Genomic DNA, 20,178 nt, shown 5'->3' on the forward strand with positions numbered 1-20,178 from the left:
CTCTCTCTCTCTCACAGAGAACTGACTCCTCTTCAAGCGAATCCTTCCCTCTCGTTCTCTAAAGAGCAGGGAAGAGATTAAAATCTGAGAAGAAAATAATATTTAATACAAAAGCAGCAGCACAGTGTCAAAGTGGACGGAAGAGCTCTGCTGGATAGGAGCAAAGGCTGATCTCCCCCTATCCACCTTCTGCACCTCATACAAAATTTTATATCACATTCATGCCACATACTTGGTTTTTTCTTCTTATCTAAAAAGCCTCAGATGCAAAATGCCCTTAAAAGCCATTTCCCCTCCCCATAGGGAAAGTGTTCTACCCTCCACATTATATTGGCTGCCCTGTTTTGCAACTTTCGCTGTGTGTTGCAAAACATAAGAGAAATAAGTTGCACAGCTCTCGGGGCTATTACAGTGTGAGAGTATGGACATTTCATAGCAGAAACATAGCAATTCATTTTATGCCTTTACATTAAAAGGAAAAGTTGAGAAGCAGCGAAAGCATCAGAATGACTACTGGTAGATATGGCTGTCAGCTTCCATTACATTTATAGACATACTAATATTGTTTTTAAATATCATTACCATCAATTATTAAAACCAAGTTTACCAGTTAATTTTTAAAATTGGCTTTATTTGGTAGGTTCAAGCTTAATATATTGCTGCCTTAAACCCCTTTGTGTTGATTCCACTATCTCACCAGTTTTGCTAGTTCTAATATACACCACCAACCTTTGCGTTTTGGGACCTAAGTGCTGTATTCAGGAATGAGACAGATCTGCTAGGTTAGCCCAAGGCCACAGAGGCTGCACGTGGCACAGCAAACTTACTGACGCAAAGCAGGTCTGAGTCTGTCAGAGAGAAGGGTAGTCTGTGCTCGATGAAATCCTTCACCAGAACATTTTACAGATATGTTTTCAAGCTATATCCCAATACTCAGTCCAATTTAGAAGGTCTGCTGCCATTGAAGCAAAGCAGCATTCTGAAAGCAAAGTTTAAGAGAATGAACAAGGGTAGTTTACCCAGAGAAGAGGGTCTGCATTATAGGAAGGTCTCTCAGGAGATGTGTAAGGTAATGGAACAGTAGCCATAAGACAGGGAACATCTTTTCAGATATTGTTCTGTGTAGAAATATAGTGTAGCACCCTGCTTATGGTTAACGCTTAGCTGGAATGAAATATTCAACGCAGCAATAGAGAAATTAAAATAATAATTTATTTGTCAGACAAATAAATGAGAGGCACAGTGGTATATGGTTACCAAGCTCTGGCCTGCCCTCCTGCCGTTATGGCCAGCACTTATATTTCCTTAATCCAGCCCCCTTGCTCCTCCTTTGGCTGCCTCTGTCCAGTCAGCCTGGTTGAAATTCCTATTGGCTGTTTGCTAGAACCAATCACAAAAGATACACCCATTTCCTTTTGCCCTTTTATGGGAAACAAAAAGCTATATCCCCTTCATGGATCACTGCCTTGCCGTGGCGAAGGGGCTTGAAGAACTCAGAGAAGCTATGAACTATGCCGAGCAGGGCACCCAAGATGAACAGGTCATAGTGGAGAGTTTTGACCAAACGTGATCCACCTGGAGGAGGAACCGGCAAGCCACTCCAGTATCCCTGCCAAGAAAACTCCATGGATAAAGACAACAGGCATATAAAAGTTATGACGCTGGAAGATGAGCCCCTCAGGTCGGAAGGCGTCCAACATGCTACTGGGGAAGAGCGGAGGGCAAGTACAAGTAGATCCAGAGCTGATGAAGCGGCTGGACCAAAGCCGAAAGGACGCTCAGTTGCGGATATGCCTGGAAGCGAAAGGAAAGTCCAATGCTGTAAAGAAAAATATTGCATAGGAACCTGGAATGTAAGAACCATGAACATGGGTAAGTTGGAGGTGGTCAAAAATGAGATGGCAAGAATAAATATTGACATCCTGGGCATCAGTGAACTAAAATGGATGGGAATGGGTGAATTCAGTTCGGATGACCATCATATCTACTACTGTGGGCAAGAAACCCGTAAAAGAAATGGAGTGGCCCTCATAGTCAACAAAAGAGTGGCAAAAGCTGTACTGGGATGCAATCTCAAAAATGATAGAATGATCTCAATACGAATCCAAGGCAGACCTTTTAACATCACAGTAATCCAAGTTTATGCACCAACTACTGGTGCTGAAGAAACTGAAACTGACCAATTCTATGAAGACTTACAACACCTTATAGAAGTGACACCAAAGAAGGATGTTCTTCTCATTATAGGGGATTGGAATGCTAAAGTAGGGAGTCAAGAGATAAAAGGAACCACTGGCAAGTTTGGCCTTGGAGATCAAAACGAAGCAGGGCAAAGGCTAATAGAGTTCTGTCAAGAGAACAAGCTGGTCATCACAAACACGCTTTTCCAACAACACAAGAGACGACTCTACACATGGACATCACCAGATGGGCAGCATCGAAATCAGATTGATTATATTCTCTGCAGCCAAAGATGGAGAAGCTCTATACAGTCAGCAAAAACAAGACCTGGAGCTGACTGTGGCTCAGATCATCAGCTTCTTATAGCAAAATTCAAGCTTAAACTGAAGAAAGTAGGAAAAACCACTGGGCCGGTAAGATACAATCTAAGTCAAATCCCTTATGAATACACAGTGGAAGTGAGGAACAGGTTTAAGGATTTAGATTTGGTGGACAGAGTGCCTGAAGAACTATGGATGGAGGCTCGTAACATTATACAGGAGGCAGCAACGAAAACCATCCCAATGAAAAGGAAATGCAAGAAAGCAAAGTGGCTGTCCAATGAGGCCTTACAAATAGCGGGGGAGAGAAGGCAAGCAAAATGCAAGGGAGAGCGTGAAACATACAGGAAATTGAATGCAGATTTCCAAAGAATAGCAAGGAGAGACAAGAAGACCTTCTTAAACAAGCAATGCAAAGAAATAGAGGAAAGCAATAGAATGGGAAGAACCAGAGATCTGTTCAAGAAAATTGGAGATATGAAAGGAACATTTCGTACAAAGATTTCCATAATAAAGGACAAAAGTGGAAAGGACCTAACAGAAGCAGAAGACATCAAGAAGAGGTGGCAAGAATACACAGAGGAATTATACCAGAAAGAAACGGATGTCTCATATACCCCAGGTAGTGTGGTTGCTGACCTTGAGCCAGACATCCTGGAGAGTGAAGTCAAATGGGCCTTAGAAAGCACTGCAAATAACAAGGCCAGTGGAAGTGATGGTATTCCAGCTGAACTATTTAAAATTTTAAAAGATGATGCTGTTAAGGTGCTACACTCAATATGCCAGCAAGTTTGGAAAACTCAGCAGTGGCCAGAAGATTGGAGAAGATCAGTCTACATCCCAATCCCAAAGAAGGGCAGTGCCAAAGAATGCTCCAACTATCGCACAATTGCACTAATTTCTCACGCTAGCAAGGTTATGCTTAAAATTCTACAAGGAAGTCTCAAGCAGTATGTGGACTGAGAACTCCCAGAAGTGCAAGCTGGATTTAGAAGAGGCAGAGTAACCAGAGTCCAAATTGCAAACATGCACTGGATTATGGAGAAAGCTAGAGAGTTCCAGAAAGACATTTACTTCTGCTTCATTGACTATGCAAAAGCCTTTGACTGTGTCGACCAGGGCAAACTATGGCAAGTTCTTAAAGAAATGGGAGTGCCTGATCACCTCATCTGTCTCCTGAGAAATCTCTATGTGGGACAAGAAGCTACAGTTAGAACTGGATATGGAACAACTGACTGGTTCAAAATTGGGAAAGGAGTACGACAAGGCTGCATTTTGTCTCCCTGCTTATTTAACTTATATGCAGAATTCATCATGCGAAAGGCTGGGCTGGATGAATCTCTAGCCAGAATTAAGATTGCCGGAAGAAATATCAACAACCTCAGATATGCAGATGACACAACCTTGATGGCAGAAACTGAGGAGGAATTAAAGAACCTTTTATTGAGGGTGAAAGAGGAGAGTGCAAAATATGGTCTGAAGCTCAACATCAAAAAAACGAAGATCATGGCTACTGGTCCCATCACCTCCTGGCAAATAGAAGGGGAAGAAATGGAGGCAGTGAGAGATTTTACTTTCTTGGGCTCCATGATCACTGCAGATGGTGACAGCAGCCACGAAATTAAAAGACGCCTGCTTCTTGGGAGAAGGGCAATGACAGGCCTAGACAGCATCTTGAGAAGTAGAGACATCACCTTGCCAACAAAGGTCCGTATAGTTAAAGCTATGGTTTTCCCAGTAGTGATGTATGGAAGTGAGAGCTGGACCATAAAGAAGGCTGATCGCCGAAGAATTGATGCTTTTGAATTATGGTGCTGGAGGAGACTCTTGAGAGTCCCATGGACTGCAAGAAGATCAAACCTCTCCATTCTGAAGGAAATCAGCCCTGAGTGCTCACTGGAAGGACAGATTGTGAAGCTGAGGCTCCAGTACTTTGGCCACCTCATGAGAAGAGAAGACTCCCTGGAGAAGACCCTGATGTTGGGAAAGATGGAGGGCACAAGGAGAAGGGGGCGACAGAGGACGAGATGGTTGGATAGTGTTTTCGAGGTTACCAGCATGAGTCTGACCAAGCTGCGGGGGGCAGTGGAGGACAGGAGTGCCTGGCGTTCTCTGGTCCATGGGGTCACGAAGAGTCGGACACGACTAAACGACTAAACAACAACAAAAGCTATATATTCTTCTATCTATAAATGACAAATAATTAGTAATATATCTTACATGTGTCTCAACAAGGAACCTTAATTACCAGCTCACCTCTTGCCCTCCTTGCCCTATTGCCCTCCAAAACAAATGGTTAATCTTAAATTTTTATCTTAAACAGATGTCAAGGATCTTGAGTTCACATCATCATTGAAAGATCTCCTTCTCTTGGAGGTCTTTAAACAAAGGCCTGACAACCATATGTGTGCTCTAATGATGTTTCCTGCTTGGCAGGGGGGCTGGGCTGATGGCTGATGGCCCCTGTGATCTCTTCCAACTATATGAAATAAGAATCTAGCATAAGGATTTAACATTTCTTTCTTTCTAAATCCTTTGCATAATTACATTTAAGCCAATATATTTAATACATAACATAGATAGCTTTTTAGAAGAATAAACCTTTTCAAAGTAAAAAAGGAAGGAACAGTTTCCAGCCTCAAAATAAGATAGGAAGAAACCTATCTTCTCCAGCCAAGCCAGTTGCCTTTTTCACTGCTCTTGACCTTTCAACCTTAGGAAAATATGGCTCAAGTTTAATGGGAGGCACATGGTTTTATTTTACTATTTATCAACTCTTAATTATGTTTATCTCTTTTTTTATCTTCTGTAATATGTAGGGTCAGTGTAACCTTGGCTGTCAGCCTGTAATTCCCTTTTTATGACTTTGAGAATTGTTTTCTGCTATAAATCAGGGGGCCCCTTGTCCAGGAGAATAAACATCTTGCCAAGGTTCTTAGGCAGCTGGTCTTCTGCCTGGCATAAACATTTGAAAATCTTTAAGCTCATTTTAAAATACAGGCCTTAATCAAAAATATAAGCTTTGATAAAAATGCAGGGTTATGATTAGATGCCTCAATAGTCCACACATTCTCCAAGGATCTCAAGGTAGCATTCAATGCATCATTCCTCCCCCTCCATTTTTATCCTCACAGCCCATCCTGTAAGGTGGGCTGAGAAAAGTTGGTGACTAGCTCAAATTCTCCCAGTGTGTCTGATGGGTGAGTGGCGATTTGAGCCTTGGTCTCCTTGGATCTATTCTGACACTGTTACTACTGCACCAGCACCAAAGGGAGGGGCAGTCTACATGAATTCATTTTAATGTCCGAAATAAGCCTCTGCGCATAAAGATTTGTGTGTGTAGGCATCTCTCCATTCTATCTGAAACTGTGCCATTCTTTCTACACCAATTAACTTTTGAATAGGAGCTACGTGACGATGCAAATCAAGAAGATAGGGTGTGGCAGAAGGAGAGAAACAAGAGCCCCATAGAAAAGGAGGTGGGAAGTCGACAAAAATAAGAGAAAAGGCAAAATGGTGTTTTGACTGTATTTCTTTAAAAAATGTTGAAACTTAATAAAAAAAAATAAACATATAAACCTTTCCACATGAGGCTGAAATTTGACTTGCAACTGTTTTGCAATACAAATGAGAAACTGGCATTAGGCAAAATGCTCATTCAAATGACAAATGTATTTCCTCGTTCTACTCTGCTTTAACAGCAATCATTCATTTACAAATAGACAAGCAGATCAAGCCACATACTTTGTTTTTTAAGCCACAGGATGTAATGCACACTTTGTAGGACTAAGCACCATGAAATTAGTGGAACTTGCTGTGGGTGGATGAGGAACAAGAATAAGGTTGGGCTGCCAGAATGTCAACACACACACACACACACACACACACAACACCACCAATTTTTAAGTACTTCTTTTCATCCATAAGAGCTGGGTGCTTTTATTTTTAAAGTAAAAGTAGAGTGAGGGCACAAACTTGCAACCCCAGACAGCTTCACTGCTAATTTGACTCTTGGTCATAAATCCCCTGCTGTTCTTTGATGGGTGCACCTCAAAACCAAGAAACTTGTGTAATGAAGAAGCATGAAGAACCTGCATGAATCCTCATAACTAACTTTTTAATAAAACATGGCCATTTCTAGATAGCTGTAATCGGCAGTCTAGACAGGTGGATAGCACACAATTCTCAAGGTGCTCTTCTACGCAGAACGACCTAGCTTCAGACTGCTTAATCAAACATTGAAGCAAACGGGAACATTTGTTGCAAGCAATAACCCCCTTTTTATTGGTCCCCAGGAACTGTCAGCCAAGAAGAGTCAGACTCGGATGGTTTCCATCTTAGCCCATGTAAACAGAAAGATTGGAGGCTGAACAAACAAACATGGCCTAAAGCAAATGCCCCAATTACTCCAATGTGAACACACACAAAAATGTTTTGATCCTGTTTTGGTTTTCAGAGAAATCCAGCCTTCGTTAAATGTAATTAATATCCATTAATTACATTTCCCAAATGCTATGCCAATATAAAAACAGTGTTGTCAAATGGACAAAACGTTACACTTTAAGCTAGGAAGCCTCTGTGGTTGATGCTGCATGATTTTGGGAAATCATGTCCAAAGAATCAGACGTTGGTGTGCATATGTGTGTTTCAGGCCTTCAGAGTGGTGGGTGAACAGAGGTGGGGTGTTTTTGTTTTTGTCAGGTGAAGGGGGAATGTTCGGATTCCTTTGCTTCTTTGTGACACCATTTCTTTATATCTTTTGTGGGTGTGTGGGGGCCTGGGGGTACAAAACATGGAAATTGCAAGGCGGGCAGCTGGGTGGGTGAAATGTACTCTGAGAGAACCCTCAGTTTTGTGGAGTTTATATCAGTTTGTAATAAAAATTGTCAGTCATCGGGTGTGTCCGTCAGTGCTTGCCTGGCTATATATCCTTGTTCACACCCCAGGTCACACCTGATAGGCTGGTTCAAACTTCCCTTATGGAGCTAGATTGGACGGCTCCCACGGCCAATCAGATTATTACATTCTAAAGTTCTACCTGCCTATTATTCTAGGATTAATGCTCCTGTAAATTTAAACAGGGAAAACAGGTACAGAAAAAAATGGGACCCCACAGCGCCATCTGGTGGTACACTGTTATATCACACATAAAGGTAAAGGAACCCTGACAGTTATTATTTTTTTAAAAAAATATTTTTATTAACAACTTCAACATAAAAACTATCAAAACATATCATATTCATTATTTTCCCCCTTTCCCCCACCCCTTTCTAACCCTCCCCCTTCAGACACTTCCCTCAGTTCCTCTCTCTGATTTCTCAGCACATATTATTTTCTGCATGTTATAAAATTAGACATATCCTTACGTTATCCACCTATCATGTTATCAACCAATAAATTTGTGTATGTTTATTTGAACCCTTCCAAGGAGTCCAGTTAATTTTGTTGTCTTTTTAGATAATTTGTGAATAGCTCCCATTCTTCCTTAAAGTTACAGTTGTCCTAGTCCTGCAGTTTGTATGTCAATTTAGCCAGTTCTGCATAACTCATCAATTTTTCTTGCCACTGTTCTTTCGTTGGGATTTCCGCATTCTTCCATCCTTGTGCTATCAAGACTCTTGCCACTGTTGTAGCATACATAAATAAATTCTTTTTTTTTCTTGGCAGGTCTTGTCCTAGAATCCCTAACAGAAATGCTTCTGGTTTTTAAACATTTCTTTCAGTTCATTGTATATCATTTCCCAAAAAATTTTCATTTCTCTACATTCCCACCACATATGATAGAAAGTCCCTTCTTTTTCTTTACATTTCCAACATGTGTTTGACCCGGTTTTGTACATTTTTGCTAACTGTACTGGTGTAATACCATCTATACATCATTTTCATGTAATTTTCTTTCAAAAGAGAACAATCTGTAAATTTCAGATTTACTTTCCACAATTTTTCCCAGTCCTCAAATGGTATATTATGTCCTAATATCTTGTGTCCACTTGATCATAACCGTTTTGACCTCCTCATCTTTTGTTTCCCATTCTAGCAAAATACTATATGCTTTCTTCAACAGCTTCACCTCTTCTTCTATCACTTCCTTTTGAAATCTAGAAGTTGTATAACTAAACCCTTTCTTGTTGTCTTCCTTGTACATCTCATGTAGTTATCTGTAATGTAACAAACTCTGAAAATGGTCTTTTATTTCCTCATAATCTTTTAATTTCCATTTTCCTTCTTGATCCTTCAGCAAATCTCTGTATGTAGGCCATTTCCCCTTTTTACCAAGTGGTTTGAGCAACGAAGCTTCAGTTGGTGATAGCCACCAGGGTGTTTTTTGTTCTAATATATCTTTATATCTCTCCCACACCCTCATTAATGATTTCCTAATTATATGATTATAAAACCCTTTGTGAACTTTTCCTTTCCCATACCATAAATATGCATGCCATCCAAATCTATTATCATGGCCTTCCAAATCTAATGCCTCTTCCTTTTCCAGTTTTATCAAGTCCCTAATCCAGACCAAACACGCAGCCTCATAGTACAATTTAAGGTCTGGGAAGGCAAACTCGCCTCTTTCTTTTATATCTGTAAGTACCATGTTTAATCCTTGGCCTCCCCCCCCCCCCCCCAACTTAGAAATATCCTTCTGCCATTTTTTGAGGCAGTCATCTTTCACCATTACTGGGACTGTCTGAAAGAGAAAGAGCATTTTTGGCAATACAGTACATTCATTTTTATCGTTGCTATTTTTCCTAGTAGGGAGAGGTTCATTCTACTCTATATTTCTAAATTCCTTTTTATGTCACACCACACTTTTTCACAATCATCTTTATACACTTTTATATTTCCTGCTGTTAACCATATCCCGAAGTATTTTGCTTTTTTATGGATTTCTATCTCAATACTTTGCTTCAGCTCTCTTTTCTCTTCTTCATTTTTTTTACTAATAGCTTAGTTTTATTTCTATTTAATTTAAATCCTGCCACTTCCCCAAATTCTCAAATCTTTTCTGTCACTCTAGGAAGAGAATTTTTTGGCTCCTCCACTATAATTACTAAGTCATCAGCTTATGCTTTCAATTTAAATTCACTTTTTCCAGTGTTTATCCCCATAATCTCTTTATCTGCTCTTATGTTTCTTGCAAGTACTTCCAGGACCAGAATGAACAACAGTGGTGACAGCGGGCATCCTTGTCTAGTTCCTTTTTGCATCTTGTACTCATCCGTTATCACCTGATTTACAATTAGCTTGGCCTCTTGTTCTGAATATATTGCTTCTATTCCTTTTAAAAATTTAGATCCGCAATTAATTTCTTCAAACAATTTTTTTAATGAAATCCCAAGAAACATTATCAAAAGCTTTTTCAGCATCTTTAGATGCGACCACAATGGCCAACTATCGCCCAGTCTCAAATCTTCCATTCTAGGGCAAGGTGATGGAGCGAGCGGTTGCCGAACAACTCCAGGCACGCCTGGAAGAAGCGGACCATTTGGATCGCTTCCAGTCGGGATTCAGGCCTCATCATGGGACTGAAACTGCCTTGGTCGCACTGGTTGATGATCTCCGGCAGGCTAGGGACAAAGGTGAGAGCTGTTTCCTAGTTCTGCTGGATCTGTCAGCGGCGTTTGATACCATCGACCATAACATCCTTCTGGACCGTCTTGAGGGGCTGGGAGCTGGGGGCACTGTCCTACAGTGGTTCCGCTCCTTCCTCCTGGGCCGTGTTCATAAACATCATTGCTACTTTCTTTTCATTTTTTACCTCCAGGTATTCTATTACATTAAAAATATTTCTTACATTCTCTTTCATTTGTCTACCTGGAAGAAATCCTACCTGATCTTGATGTATAGGTAAAGGTAAAGGTACCCCTGCCCGTACGGGCCAGTCTTGACAGACTCTGGGGTTGTGCGCCCATCTCACTTAAGAGGCCAGGGGCCAGCGCTGTCCGGAGACACTTCCGGGTCACGTGGCCAGCGTGACATCGCTGCTCTGGCCAGAGCCAGAGCCAGAGCCAGAGCCGCACACGGAAACGCCGTTTACCTTCCCGCTGGTAAGCGGTCCCTATTTATCTACTTGCACCCGGAGGTGCTTTCGAACTGCTAGGTTGGCAGGCGCTGGGACCGAGCAGCGGGAGCGCACCGCGCCGCAGGGATTCGAACCGCCGACCTTTCGATCGGCAAGCCCTAGGCGCTGAGGCTTTAACCCACAGCGCCACCTGCGTCCCGATCTTGATGTATATACTCTCTTAATATTTTTTTCATTCCAGTGGCTAAGATATTTGCAAATAGTTTATAATCATTATTTAATAAAGAAATAGGCCTATAATTTTTTATTTGCAGCAAATCAGAATCTTGTTTTGGAATCACTGTAATATAAGTTTATTTCCATGTTCCTGGGATTTCACCTGTTTTTAAAATCCCATTCATCAGATCTTTGAATGGATTTACCAGCTGTTACTTAATTTTTTATAATATTTTGCCATTAATCCATCTGAGGACACCTGACAGTTAAGTCCAGTCATGAACGACTCTGGGGTTGTGGTGCTCATCTCGCTTTACTGAACAAGGGAGCCGACGTTTGTCCACAGACAGTTTTTCCAGGTCATGTGACCAGCATGACTAAGCCACTTCTGGTGAAACCAGAGCAGCGTACAGAAATGCTGTTTACCTTCCCGCCAGAACGGTACCTATTTATCTACTTGCACTTTGACATGCTTTTGAACGGCTTGGTTGGCAGGAGCTGGGACTGAGCAATGGGAGTTCACCCTGTTGCAGGGATTTGAACTGCCAACCTTCCGATTGGCAAGCCCTAGGCTCAGTGGTTTAGCCCCCAGCGCCACTCGTTTTGCACATACAACACATATAAATCACTTGTTTTTCACCAGTCTAGCTTAGTCCCCAGATTAGGATCATAAGATCTAAGTTGTTCATGTCTGTGAAATTCTCTCTACCTCCTGAAGTGAATCTTCAGCCTGCTCACCCCTTGCTAATTAATTATGGATATTCTGGATGTAAACATGCCGAACTACCACTATCAGATCTAGTCTGGACCTCTTCTACCATCACCTTGTAAGCGTCTAGTCACAGTCATTATAGTCAGGTTCCCAGTCAGCCTTCATAATAGCTCTATACTGGTTTCATTAATATAAGCATTTGAGTCTCAAATCATTCCATGTATTCAAGACCTTTTCCTTTATTTTCCAGTTCTTAAATTGTAAGTGTGTGGAGAGGTACTGTGTTATAAATTTGTAAACTGCACTGGTAGTGGGTTCCAAATACTTTGATAAACAAGTATTCAGACACGACTAAACAACAAACATTCTTTTGAAAGTCTGAATAGGGCTTTGAATGGCTAGACAGTAGTGCTGGAATAAAAGCTGACTTTGATTAAAAGGGTGTGGCTCCAGAGTACCTAAATGTGATGATGCTAATAAAATGAAGCAGATATACTATTGTTTGTATTAAGTTGTTGTGGAGTTAAGACAATAGTCCATCCTCTATTTAAAGCACGTCCCTCCAGATCTAAAGTGGTACTATATATTAAACAGGCTGCAACCCTGTGCATGCTTATTAAATTTCTGGGGAAAGGTGCATAGGTTTCACTGTTAAGTTCCTTTTTAGACTGCTTTGTTTTCATCCTTCCCATCCTTTCAAATCCCAATTAAACAGGCATAGTTTTCTCAATCCAAGCTGAAGTTCTTATCAAGGTCACAGGTTTCCTTTTTAAATGCAGATTTATTTATTTATTGGTCTTCTTGAACTAAAAGTTGACTTGATAGCTTTTTAAAAGCTACAGCTGTCTCCATTGAAGCATGCCAAGGGTACGGTAGCTATTCTGAGTATCATCTGAGCTTAGCTGTAGAGCAGGGTGGGTGAGGGAAATGACAATGTTAGACTGACTATCTAAGCACCATGCATGAAGCTATCTTCACAGCCAAAGGTCCGTCTTTCTCATTTTCACGCATCTGCCTCAGAAATTAAACCACTGCATTTTTTTCCTAAACGCAGTTAAATACAATCTTCAACAGAGCTTGAAATTAAGTTTGTGCAAAGGATTGTGGATATCTGAAGGAGGTATTGGCATTCCTTCCCCACATATATTCTTGAAATATAATTTCTCTTTGAATCAGTCTTGAACTAGATGAGAGAATCAGCAACAACAAAAAAACATTATTCCGTTTAATAACTTAAGATGCATTGCATTGTCTCTTTTTGTCTTCTTATTGATTTCCCGATTACACCTCCATCCTTGGATCTGTGAATCCGTATTTGCCTTCATTACCCAGTCCTGGCTTTTCCGTCCTTGTGTGCCAAACCAAGACCTACAGAGAGAATGTACACCTTATTAGGATGTCATGGCTGAGCCCGAAGGCAAATATTGGCAAATATGCATGGCAGCCATCCATGAAGGCTCTGGAACATATACATCTGAACAGAACTATACTGTCTGAACAGAAGAATCTCTGGAACATGTATACATCGATAGGAGCTGCAAGCCTTGTTGGAAGGGCATGTTGATACTGCTCTTTCTATTAATGAATTAACGAATTAAATGTATATTCCGCCCTTTGTCACAAGATCTCAGGGGGGTTCACAGAATAAAATATAAGATAAAAACACCAAGTAGGTAAATAATTAAAACAAAAAACAAAACAAAGCAATAACCTTCCCTTTTAAAAATGAAGCAACCCCCCCCCCCATTAAATGACAATCACTCCTACTAATGTAGGATTCATCTGAGTTGAGGAAATTTTAATCTGTTTTAGTTTTTTAACTGTGTACTTAAATTAGGCTTGTAATTAAATTTTATTGCTTATCTTTCTGTAAACTGTTTTGAGGTGTTTTTTTTTTTTTTTTTTTTTACAATCAAGCAGAATATGAAACAAAGAAACGAACAATTCCATGAGCACTCATCGCTTTTTAAACAAAACAACCTCCATATTTGCACAAGAGGGAGGGGGATCGGAGGGCTTGGTAGAACTCCAGTGTTTGGGACCACCCCAAATGAAGACTAAACATGCTCTGTAGCCACAGAATGTTGAGCCATAAGACATTTCATAAAATATCAGTAAAACTTTAATGTTCATTGCAGTAAGATGCTAAAACATGCTGGAAACACTTGACAGTGGGTGCCTACCCAGTGGCAGACCTTGGTGTCTCAAATTTCAGTGGCACCCCTGTGTGTGATGCTAAAATCCAGTCCTCCCCCCCCCCACTTCCATTGGCTGTTATAGTTATGGCACCATCTCCGGTACCCCAGAAGCTCTGTGCCAAGGCAACAGAACTGGATGCGCTCCCCATAATCTACCTTTGGCCTGTCTAATCTCTGATGAGAAGCACCTTTCAGAGTGGAAGTGGATGGCAGGGGGTGGGGGCAAGGCTGTTGCGCAAACATTCAGGCCATGCTAACCTTTGTGCAGTTGGTGGCTCTGGGCTCCAGTTCATCCATCGTAACCAGACCCTCCAGCAGACTAGTTTCTTGGTAACCTTCTTTCACTCCGTCCAGCTTGAAAGTGGCCTGAGGCTTCTCCAGGATCAGCCTGAGGCTGATGGCAAAGCCAGCCATGTCAATGGCAAAGGGCCGGTTAGGGTCGTGCGCCACCTTCCAGCCCACCACTTTGCCTGCCGGGCTCACCTTTGGGGACTCGTACCTCAGGCCTCCGGCAAAGGCGACTGGCCAGACGGACACCTTCTTTGTGTAGCGCATCTGCTTGTCAGAAAGAAAACAAAATTGTGATGGCCGTTCCTCTGAGAATTCCTCTAGCGTTCCACTTTGATTCCTCCGACTTCCCTTCTATGCACCCACCTTCTGAAAAGCCTGACAGGTTAATGGGCACAGCAATAGCATTGTAGAAAACGGTAGCACAAACAGCACAATCCTAACCATGTCTACTCAGAAATAAATCCCATTGAATCCAAAGGGGGTATGCGCCCCAAGGCCAGACCATGTGCTCTACCACTGAGCTCCAGCACCTTCTCCTTTGTCATCGGCTTGGCACCTCTTCCTATGCACCCCAATAACGCTGTCCACTATGGCTAGGCAATTCACTCAACCAATGTGCCTGAATCATGGACCCCAAAGATGAAACCACCCTAAACTCGAGTCTCATACCTCTTCAAAGATCTCTAGGCTGTAGGTGTTGTCATCATCAGCAAAGTAGACCACACCCTCTGGTGGTGGTGTGGTGCTGAAATTCTCCCTCAACCAATGCAGTCCAAGATTCCTCTGCAACGTGCCCCTTGCTTTTTGAGATGGGAACCAGAAAGAGCTCTTCAGACTCTTAGGTGTCTCAACGTTCAGGTGCGTAAAATTGATTCCTATCTTCTCCAGCAGATTGGATACTAGGTTGGTCCTTCTGGGAGCGTCTTCCACCACCACCCAGTGGAGGTTCTGCACGTGGAGGAAAGTATTGGCCAGACGGGTCAGCTCAGCCTTCTGCACTGGCCGGCTGTAGGTAGGGGTGATCACAAAGATGGCAGGCAGAGCCTCTGACCATGGGGGAGGCCTGGAGTACACATAGCTCCCGATTACTTTTGGAGCTGCCCCAACAGCCGGCTGCCGAGCACATGATGAGAGTCCATCCTCCCTTGTGAGCGATGTGCTATTATTGAAGAGAAATTTGGCCTTCACATTTTCATCTGTTTCCTCTAAGGCAAGTCGAATAGAGAGAATAAATCATAAAACACACACTGCAGTGCCACCAAGACCTTCACCACATTCACATTTGTATTTTAATTATCCCCGAGCACTGTAATTGCAATGGGGTAAAAAGAAGCTCTTTGTAAAGCTGGGATGGTGCACTTACTTCTCAGAAGGTTGAGGTAGCGGGTAGTTTGGTACTGATTCAACAGTGTAAGAAGAAGCCCCCATGGCAACACAATCAGAAGTGTAGTGAGAAGGTTATGTCTCCTTAGCATGCTGCAGAGATGTCCCACTGCCTGGGCATCTCCCTACATTTCAGAACAAAGTAGCGGGGGGAGTTATGAAAGTGTATGGATAAATATAATGACACTTGGAACGCACTTGTAAAATTATAATGACTTGTTAATAATTATATACTGGTCGGAATAACAGCATTACTTATATACATAAATATCATATTGTATTACAGCCCCCCCCATTTATTATTTCATTTGCATTTTCAAAAACAGTAAGAGGGAGCATACTTAGCCCCTTCCTTCTCCCTGTTCCACTTACAACTTCGTACCAAATACAACATGTATACATATACCATATGACTTCCCTTCCACCCTTATCCTGGATCCTTTGCTTTTCTACTACTCTGCGTAATCCACATCTTTTTAATCATCCAGTTTGTTATCTATTAAAAACTCTATTTCATCTCTGCTAGAGTTACTAAAGTCCTGCTAAGCTATGTATTGTTTATACTGGTTCTTAAAATTTTCAAGAAACATTATCCATTCCTCTTTTTTTACTTATCTTCATTTTCTCTTATCCTGTACACCAGACCAGCCAGTTTCATATATTGAAACATTTTACACATTTGGAAATTCATGACAAAACTGCTAGAACAAATTAGAAGTGGTTCTAAATTTCTAAAAGGAATAGCATTGATTTACTCAGAACAAAAAGCAAAATTAATTATAAATCAGGTGAAAACGGATGACTGTAAGATCCAAAAAGGAATGAGACAAGGATGCCCATTATCACCATTATTGTTCATCCTGGTACTGGAAGTACTTGCCAGAAACATAAGAGCAGACAAAGAGATTATAGGTGTAAAAACTGGCAAAGGACACCAGTCAAGCTTGCAAAAATTTACCATTTGCCCGATAATAAATGTTGGAAATGTAATGAGATTGAAGGATCATTCTTTCACCTTTGGTGGACATGCCCAAGGATTAAGACATTCTGGGAGATGATTTATAACGAAATGAAAAAGGCATTCAAATATACCTTCCTGAAGAAACCAGAGGCCTTTCTCCTGGGCATGGTCAGCCAATTGGTGCCAAAGAAGGATAGAACATTTTTCATGTATGCAACAACAGCAGCAAGAATACTCATCGTGAAGTATTGGAAGACACAAGATTTACCCACCCAGGAAGAATGGCAGATGAAGTTGATGGACTATATGGAACTGGCAGAAATGACTGGCAGAATCCGAGACCAGGGAGAAGAGTCAGTGGAAGAAGACTGGAAAAAGTTTAAAGATTATTTATGGAAATACTGCAAAATTAATGAATGTTAGAAAAATGTTGGAATGAAGTTATATGGCTTTAGTAGAAATGTTATAAGGAATTAAGTATAAATAGATTAATAGAGTATCAAAGGAAAAAATAAGGTTAGAATGTGTTAAGATAATTATAGGATAGAAAACAGAGAAAGATGGAAAGGAATTGCTGAAACAGTTAATAGAAGTGGAATACAAAAAGGGAGGTGTGAGGAGGTCGCGGAAATAAGTGAATGAAAGATATGATACTGAAACAATTTGATGTGTTTTAAATTGTTTTTGTTTTGTTTTGTTTTGTTAGTTTAAATGTGTTGGTGTTGTGTAGTGTTTTTGTGTTGTATTGTATTGTTTTTATTTTTTGTAGTGTTTAAATTGTTAATAAGTATTATTTAAAAAAAACACTGGGAAAAGCGAATTTAAGTTAAAAGCATATGCAGATGATTTAGTGATAGCAGTGGAAGAACCTAAAACTTCACTCCCCAAAGTAATAGAAAAAAATTGGGGAAGTGGCAGGATTCAAGTTAAATAGGAATAAAACAAAATTATTAGTTAAAAATATGAAGGAAGAGGAAAAAACAGAGTTAGAACAAGATATTGAGATTGAAGTCCACAAAAAGGTCAAGTATTTAGGGATTTGGTTAACATCAAGAAATATAAACCTATTTAAAAATAATTATGAAAAAATCTGGCTTGAGGTAAAAAGAAATTTAGAAATATGGAGCAGAATGAATCTCTCATTGTTAGGCAAGATATAGGAGATTAAAATGAATGTGTTGCCAAAAATGCTATTTCTTTTCCAATCAATACCAGTCATCCTGAAAGATGAATGCTTTAAAAAATGGCAGAAAGAGACTTCAAAATTTATCGGGGGGGGGGGGGGGAGGCCAAGGATAAAACATAAAATACTTATAGACACAAAATATAGAGGTGGGTTTGCCCACCCAAACCTCAAATTGTACTATGAATCTGCTTGTCTGGTATGGATCAGGGACTGGATGAGGTTGGATAAGCAAGAGGCATTAGAATTAGAAGGACACGATAACAGATTTGGCTGGCACCCATATTTATGGTATGGGAAAGGAAAGGTTCACAGAAGTTTTTATAACCATATAATTAGGAAATCACTAATGAGAGTATGGGAGAGATATAAAGACTTACTGGAACAAAAGACCCCTTGGTGGCTTTCACCACATGAAGCATTACTGCTCAAACTTGGAAAGAAAGGAAAGTGGTTCACATATGTTGATTGAAAATGGAAGTTAAGAGATTATGACGAGATCAAAGATAATTTTCAGAGTTGGTTGCACTATCAACAATTATACGAAACATATAAAGAAGACAGTAAGAAAGGATTTAGCTATAAAAGATCTAGGTTTCAGATCGAAGTGATTGAAGGGAAAGTGAAATTACTGAAGGCTGCATACAGCATACTGCTAGAATGGGAGACGAAAGATGAAGAGGTAAAATCAGTCATGATCAAATGGGCACAAGATGTAGGTCACAACATTATGATAGAAGATTGGGAAAGGTTATGGAAAATTGATCTAAAATTTACACATTGTTCTTTGCTGAGGGAGAATTATATGAAGATGATGTACAGATGGTATATGACACCAGTGCAGTTAGGGAAAACTAGCTCAAATATATCTTGGAAGTGTAAGGAGAAGGAGGGGACTTTTTATCATATGTGGTGGGATTCTAATGTAATTAAAAAATTTTTGGGAAATGATATGCAACAAATTGAAGAAAATGTTCCACCTAACATTTGTCAAAAAACCTTTAGCATTTTTGTTAGGGATTGTAGATTGTAGGGAAAGACCTGTCAAAGAAGTTGAAAAATATGTTTATGTATGCGACAACGGCAGCAAGAGTCTTAATAGCACAAGGATGGAAGACTGAGGAAACTCCGACTAAAGAAGTATGGCAAGAGAAATTGATGAACTATGCAGAATTGGCAAAATTGACACATAAACTACGGGACAAGGATAACTGTGACTTTAAAGATGAATGGGAACCTTTTACAAAGTACTTAAAGACACAACAAAGTGAATTGGACTGCTTGGCAGGTTTTGAATAAATACTCACAAACTTTTTATTGATAACAAACAGACAAATTAAGGATCTAAACAAATTTGTAACATGCAGAGAATAGCATTTATAGAGAAACCAGAGACTGGAACTGAGGGAAGTCGGGGGTGTTAGTTTTATGGGAGGGAGGGGGAGGGGGGAAATGGGGGGGAATTAAGGATGATATGTTTTAAGATAATATGTTTTTTTAATTTTTCATTTTTTCGCAATCAAAAAGTGGTACTGTACCAACAAAGACAGAGTGTCTTGCCAAATTATTGGAGTACTACAATATATCCAAAACAATGGAAGAAATTGGAAGGATCTCAAAAGAGAAGGCAGACAGGGACTGGAAGGTGTTTAAAAGATACTTGCAAAACTATATCGAAAAATCAGAACTCCTATTAGAAAAAACAAGTTTCGTTTCAAATATTGGAATACTAAATAAGACGGATAACAATGTGTAATAGAAAAAGAAGTATGAAATTAGGTTAAAGGTGTGTGAAAGAAAGTAATAGAAGTGGAAAGAAATTGCAATTGAGTAGATTGGAAGTCTAACACAAAGGGTGAGGGGTGGTGGATGGTGATGGGAATTATCTGTGGGATTGAGTGTAGGTATGTTGTAGGTATGTTGTATGTATGTAGGTATGTTGTATGAAATGTATGTTTGTATGTGTATTAATGTTGAATTATTTTAATAATAAAAAAAGAAGAAAAACACTTTAACAAAAAAAATGTTTAAATTCTTAATAAAAAATCTATTAAAAAAAAGAAACATTTTACACAGCCGTTCTTCCTTACTATACTTGTTCTCCACCTTTGTGCCAATAAGGTTCTAGCTGCGGCAGTGGTGTATAGTAATAAACTCTTTTTTTTTTTGTGGACCTCCGTTGTTTCTATCCCCAAGAGGAAAATCACAGGTGGGGAAAGTTTTTTAAATTATCTTTAAAAAAATTCATTATATATAGTTTCTCAATATTCCTTAATTACTTTACAGGACCACCACATGTGGAAAAAAATCCCTCATTTTCATTACACTTCCAACATATACCTTTTTCTTTTTTATACATTTTCGCCAATCTTGTGGGACCCATCCGTGGGTCATTTTCACCATATTTTCTTTTATCGCAAAGCATGTTGTGAATTTCATATTTACTGACCACATCTTTCTCCATAATTCATAATCAGTATTGTGACCCACACCTTGTGCCCACTTAATCATGCTCGATTTCACAAATTCATCTTTAGTTGTATTGTACAACTGTATTGTATTATAGCTTAAAGCACATTTTGTTTTCATTTTTTCATTTCTTTCACTTTATTTGTCCACTGAAAATTTTATCTCATATCCCTGACAACGTGCTCTGCTTGCTGTAAGTACAGATATATCCTCACATACCTGGTTTTCTCTTCTCCTTAGTGAA

General features: G+C 40.1%; 1 protein-coding gene and 1 long non-coding RNA gene across 2 annotated transcripts; one reads left to right on the top strand and one right to left on the bottom strand.

The window, feature by feature from the left end:
* The first annotated feature begins 603 nt into the window (after nt 1–603).
* Nucleotides 604–6,079, top strand: LOC307215220. Its single transcript, XR_013838398.1, has 2 exons — nt 604–1,135; nt 5,563–6,079. It is a non-coding gene; the product is annotated as an uncharacterized lncRNA (long non-coding RNA).
* A 5,724-nt stretch (nt 6,080–11,803) lies between these two features.
* LOC307214545 (galactosylgalactosylxylosylprotein 3-beta-glucuronosyltransferase 1-like) lies at nt 11,804–16,165 on the bottom strand. The gene is made up of 4 exons (XM_079973167.1): nt 15,302–16,165; nt 14,608–15,143; nt 13,906–14,202; nt 11,804–12,817 (listed from the first exon to the last, which is right to left on the bottom strand). Exons 1-4 carry the CDS (start codon nt 15,411–15,413, stop codon nt 12,731–12,733), a joined length of 1,032 nt encoding a protein of 343 aa, XP_079829293.1. The 5' UTR covers nt 15,414–16,165; the 3' UTR covers nt 11,804–12,730.
* Nucleotides 16,166–20,178: the final 4,013 nt, after the last annotated feature.

The sequence above is a fragment of the Podarcis cretensis genome (assembly GCF_951804945.1).
Source record: "Podarcis cretensis genome assembly, chromosome: 4".
Taxonomy (NCBI): Eukaryota; Metazoa; Chordata; class Lepidosauria; order Squamata; family Lacertidae; genus Podarcis; species Podarcis cretensis.

Coding starts and splice junctions, on each gene's coding strand:
- LOC307214545 (XM_079973167.1), bottom strand. CDS start 15,413: ATGCTAAGGAGACATAACCTTCTCACTACACTTCTGATTGTGTTGCCA. Junction 15,144..15,301: donor CTACCTCAACCTTCTGAGAA/GTAAGTGCACCA, acceptor GACTTGCCTTAG/AGGAAACAGATGAAAATGTG. Junction 14,203..14,607: donor GCCTAGAGATCTTTGAAGAG/GTATGAGACTCG, acceptor TCTGACAAGCAG/ATGCGCTACACAAAGAAGGT.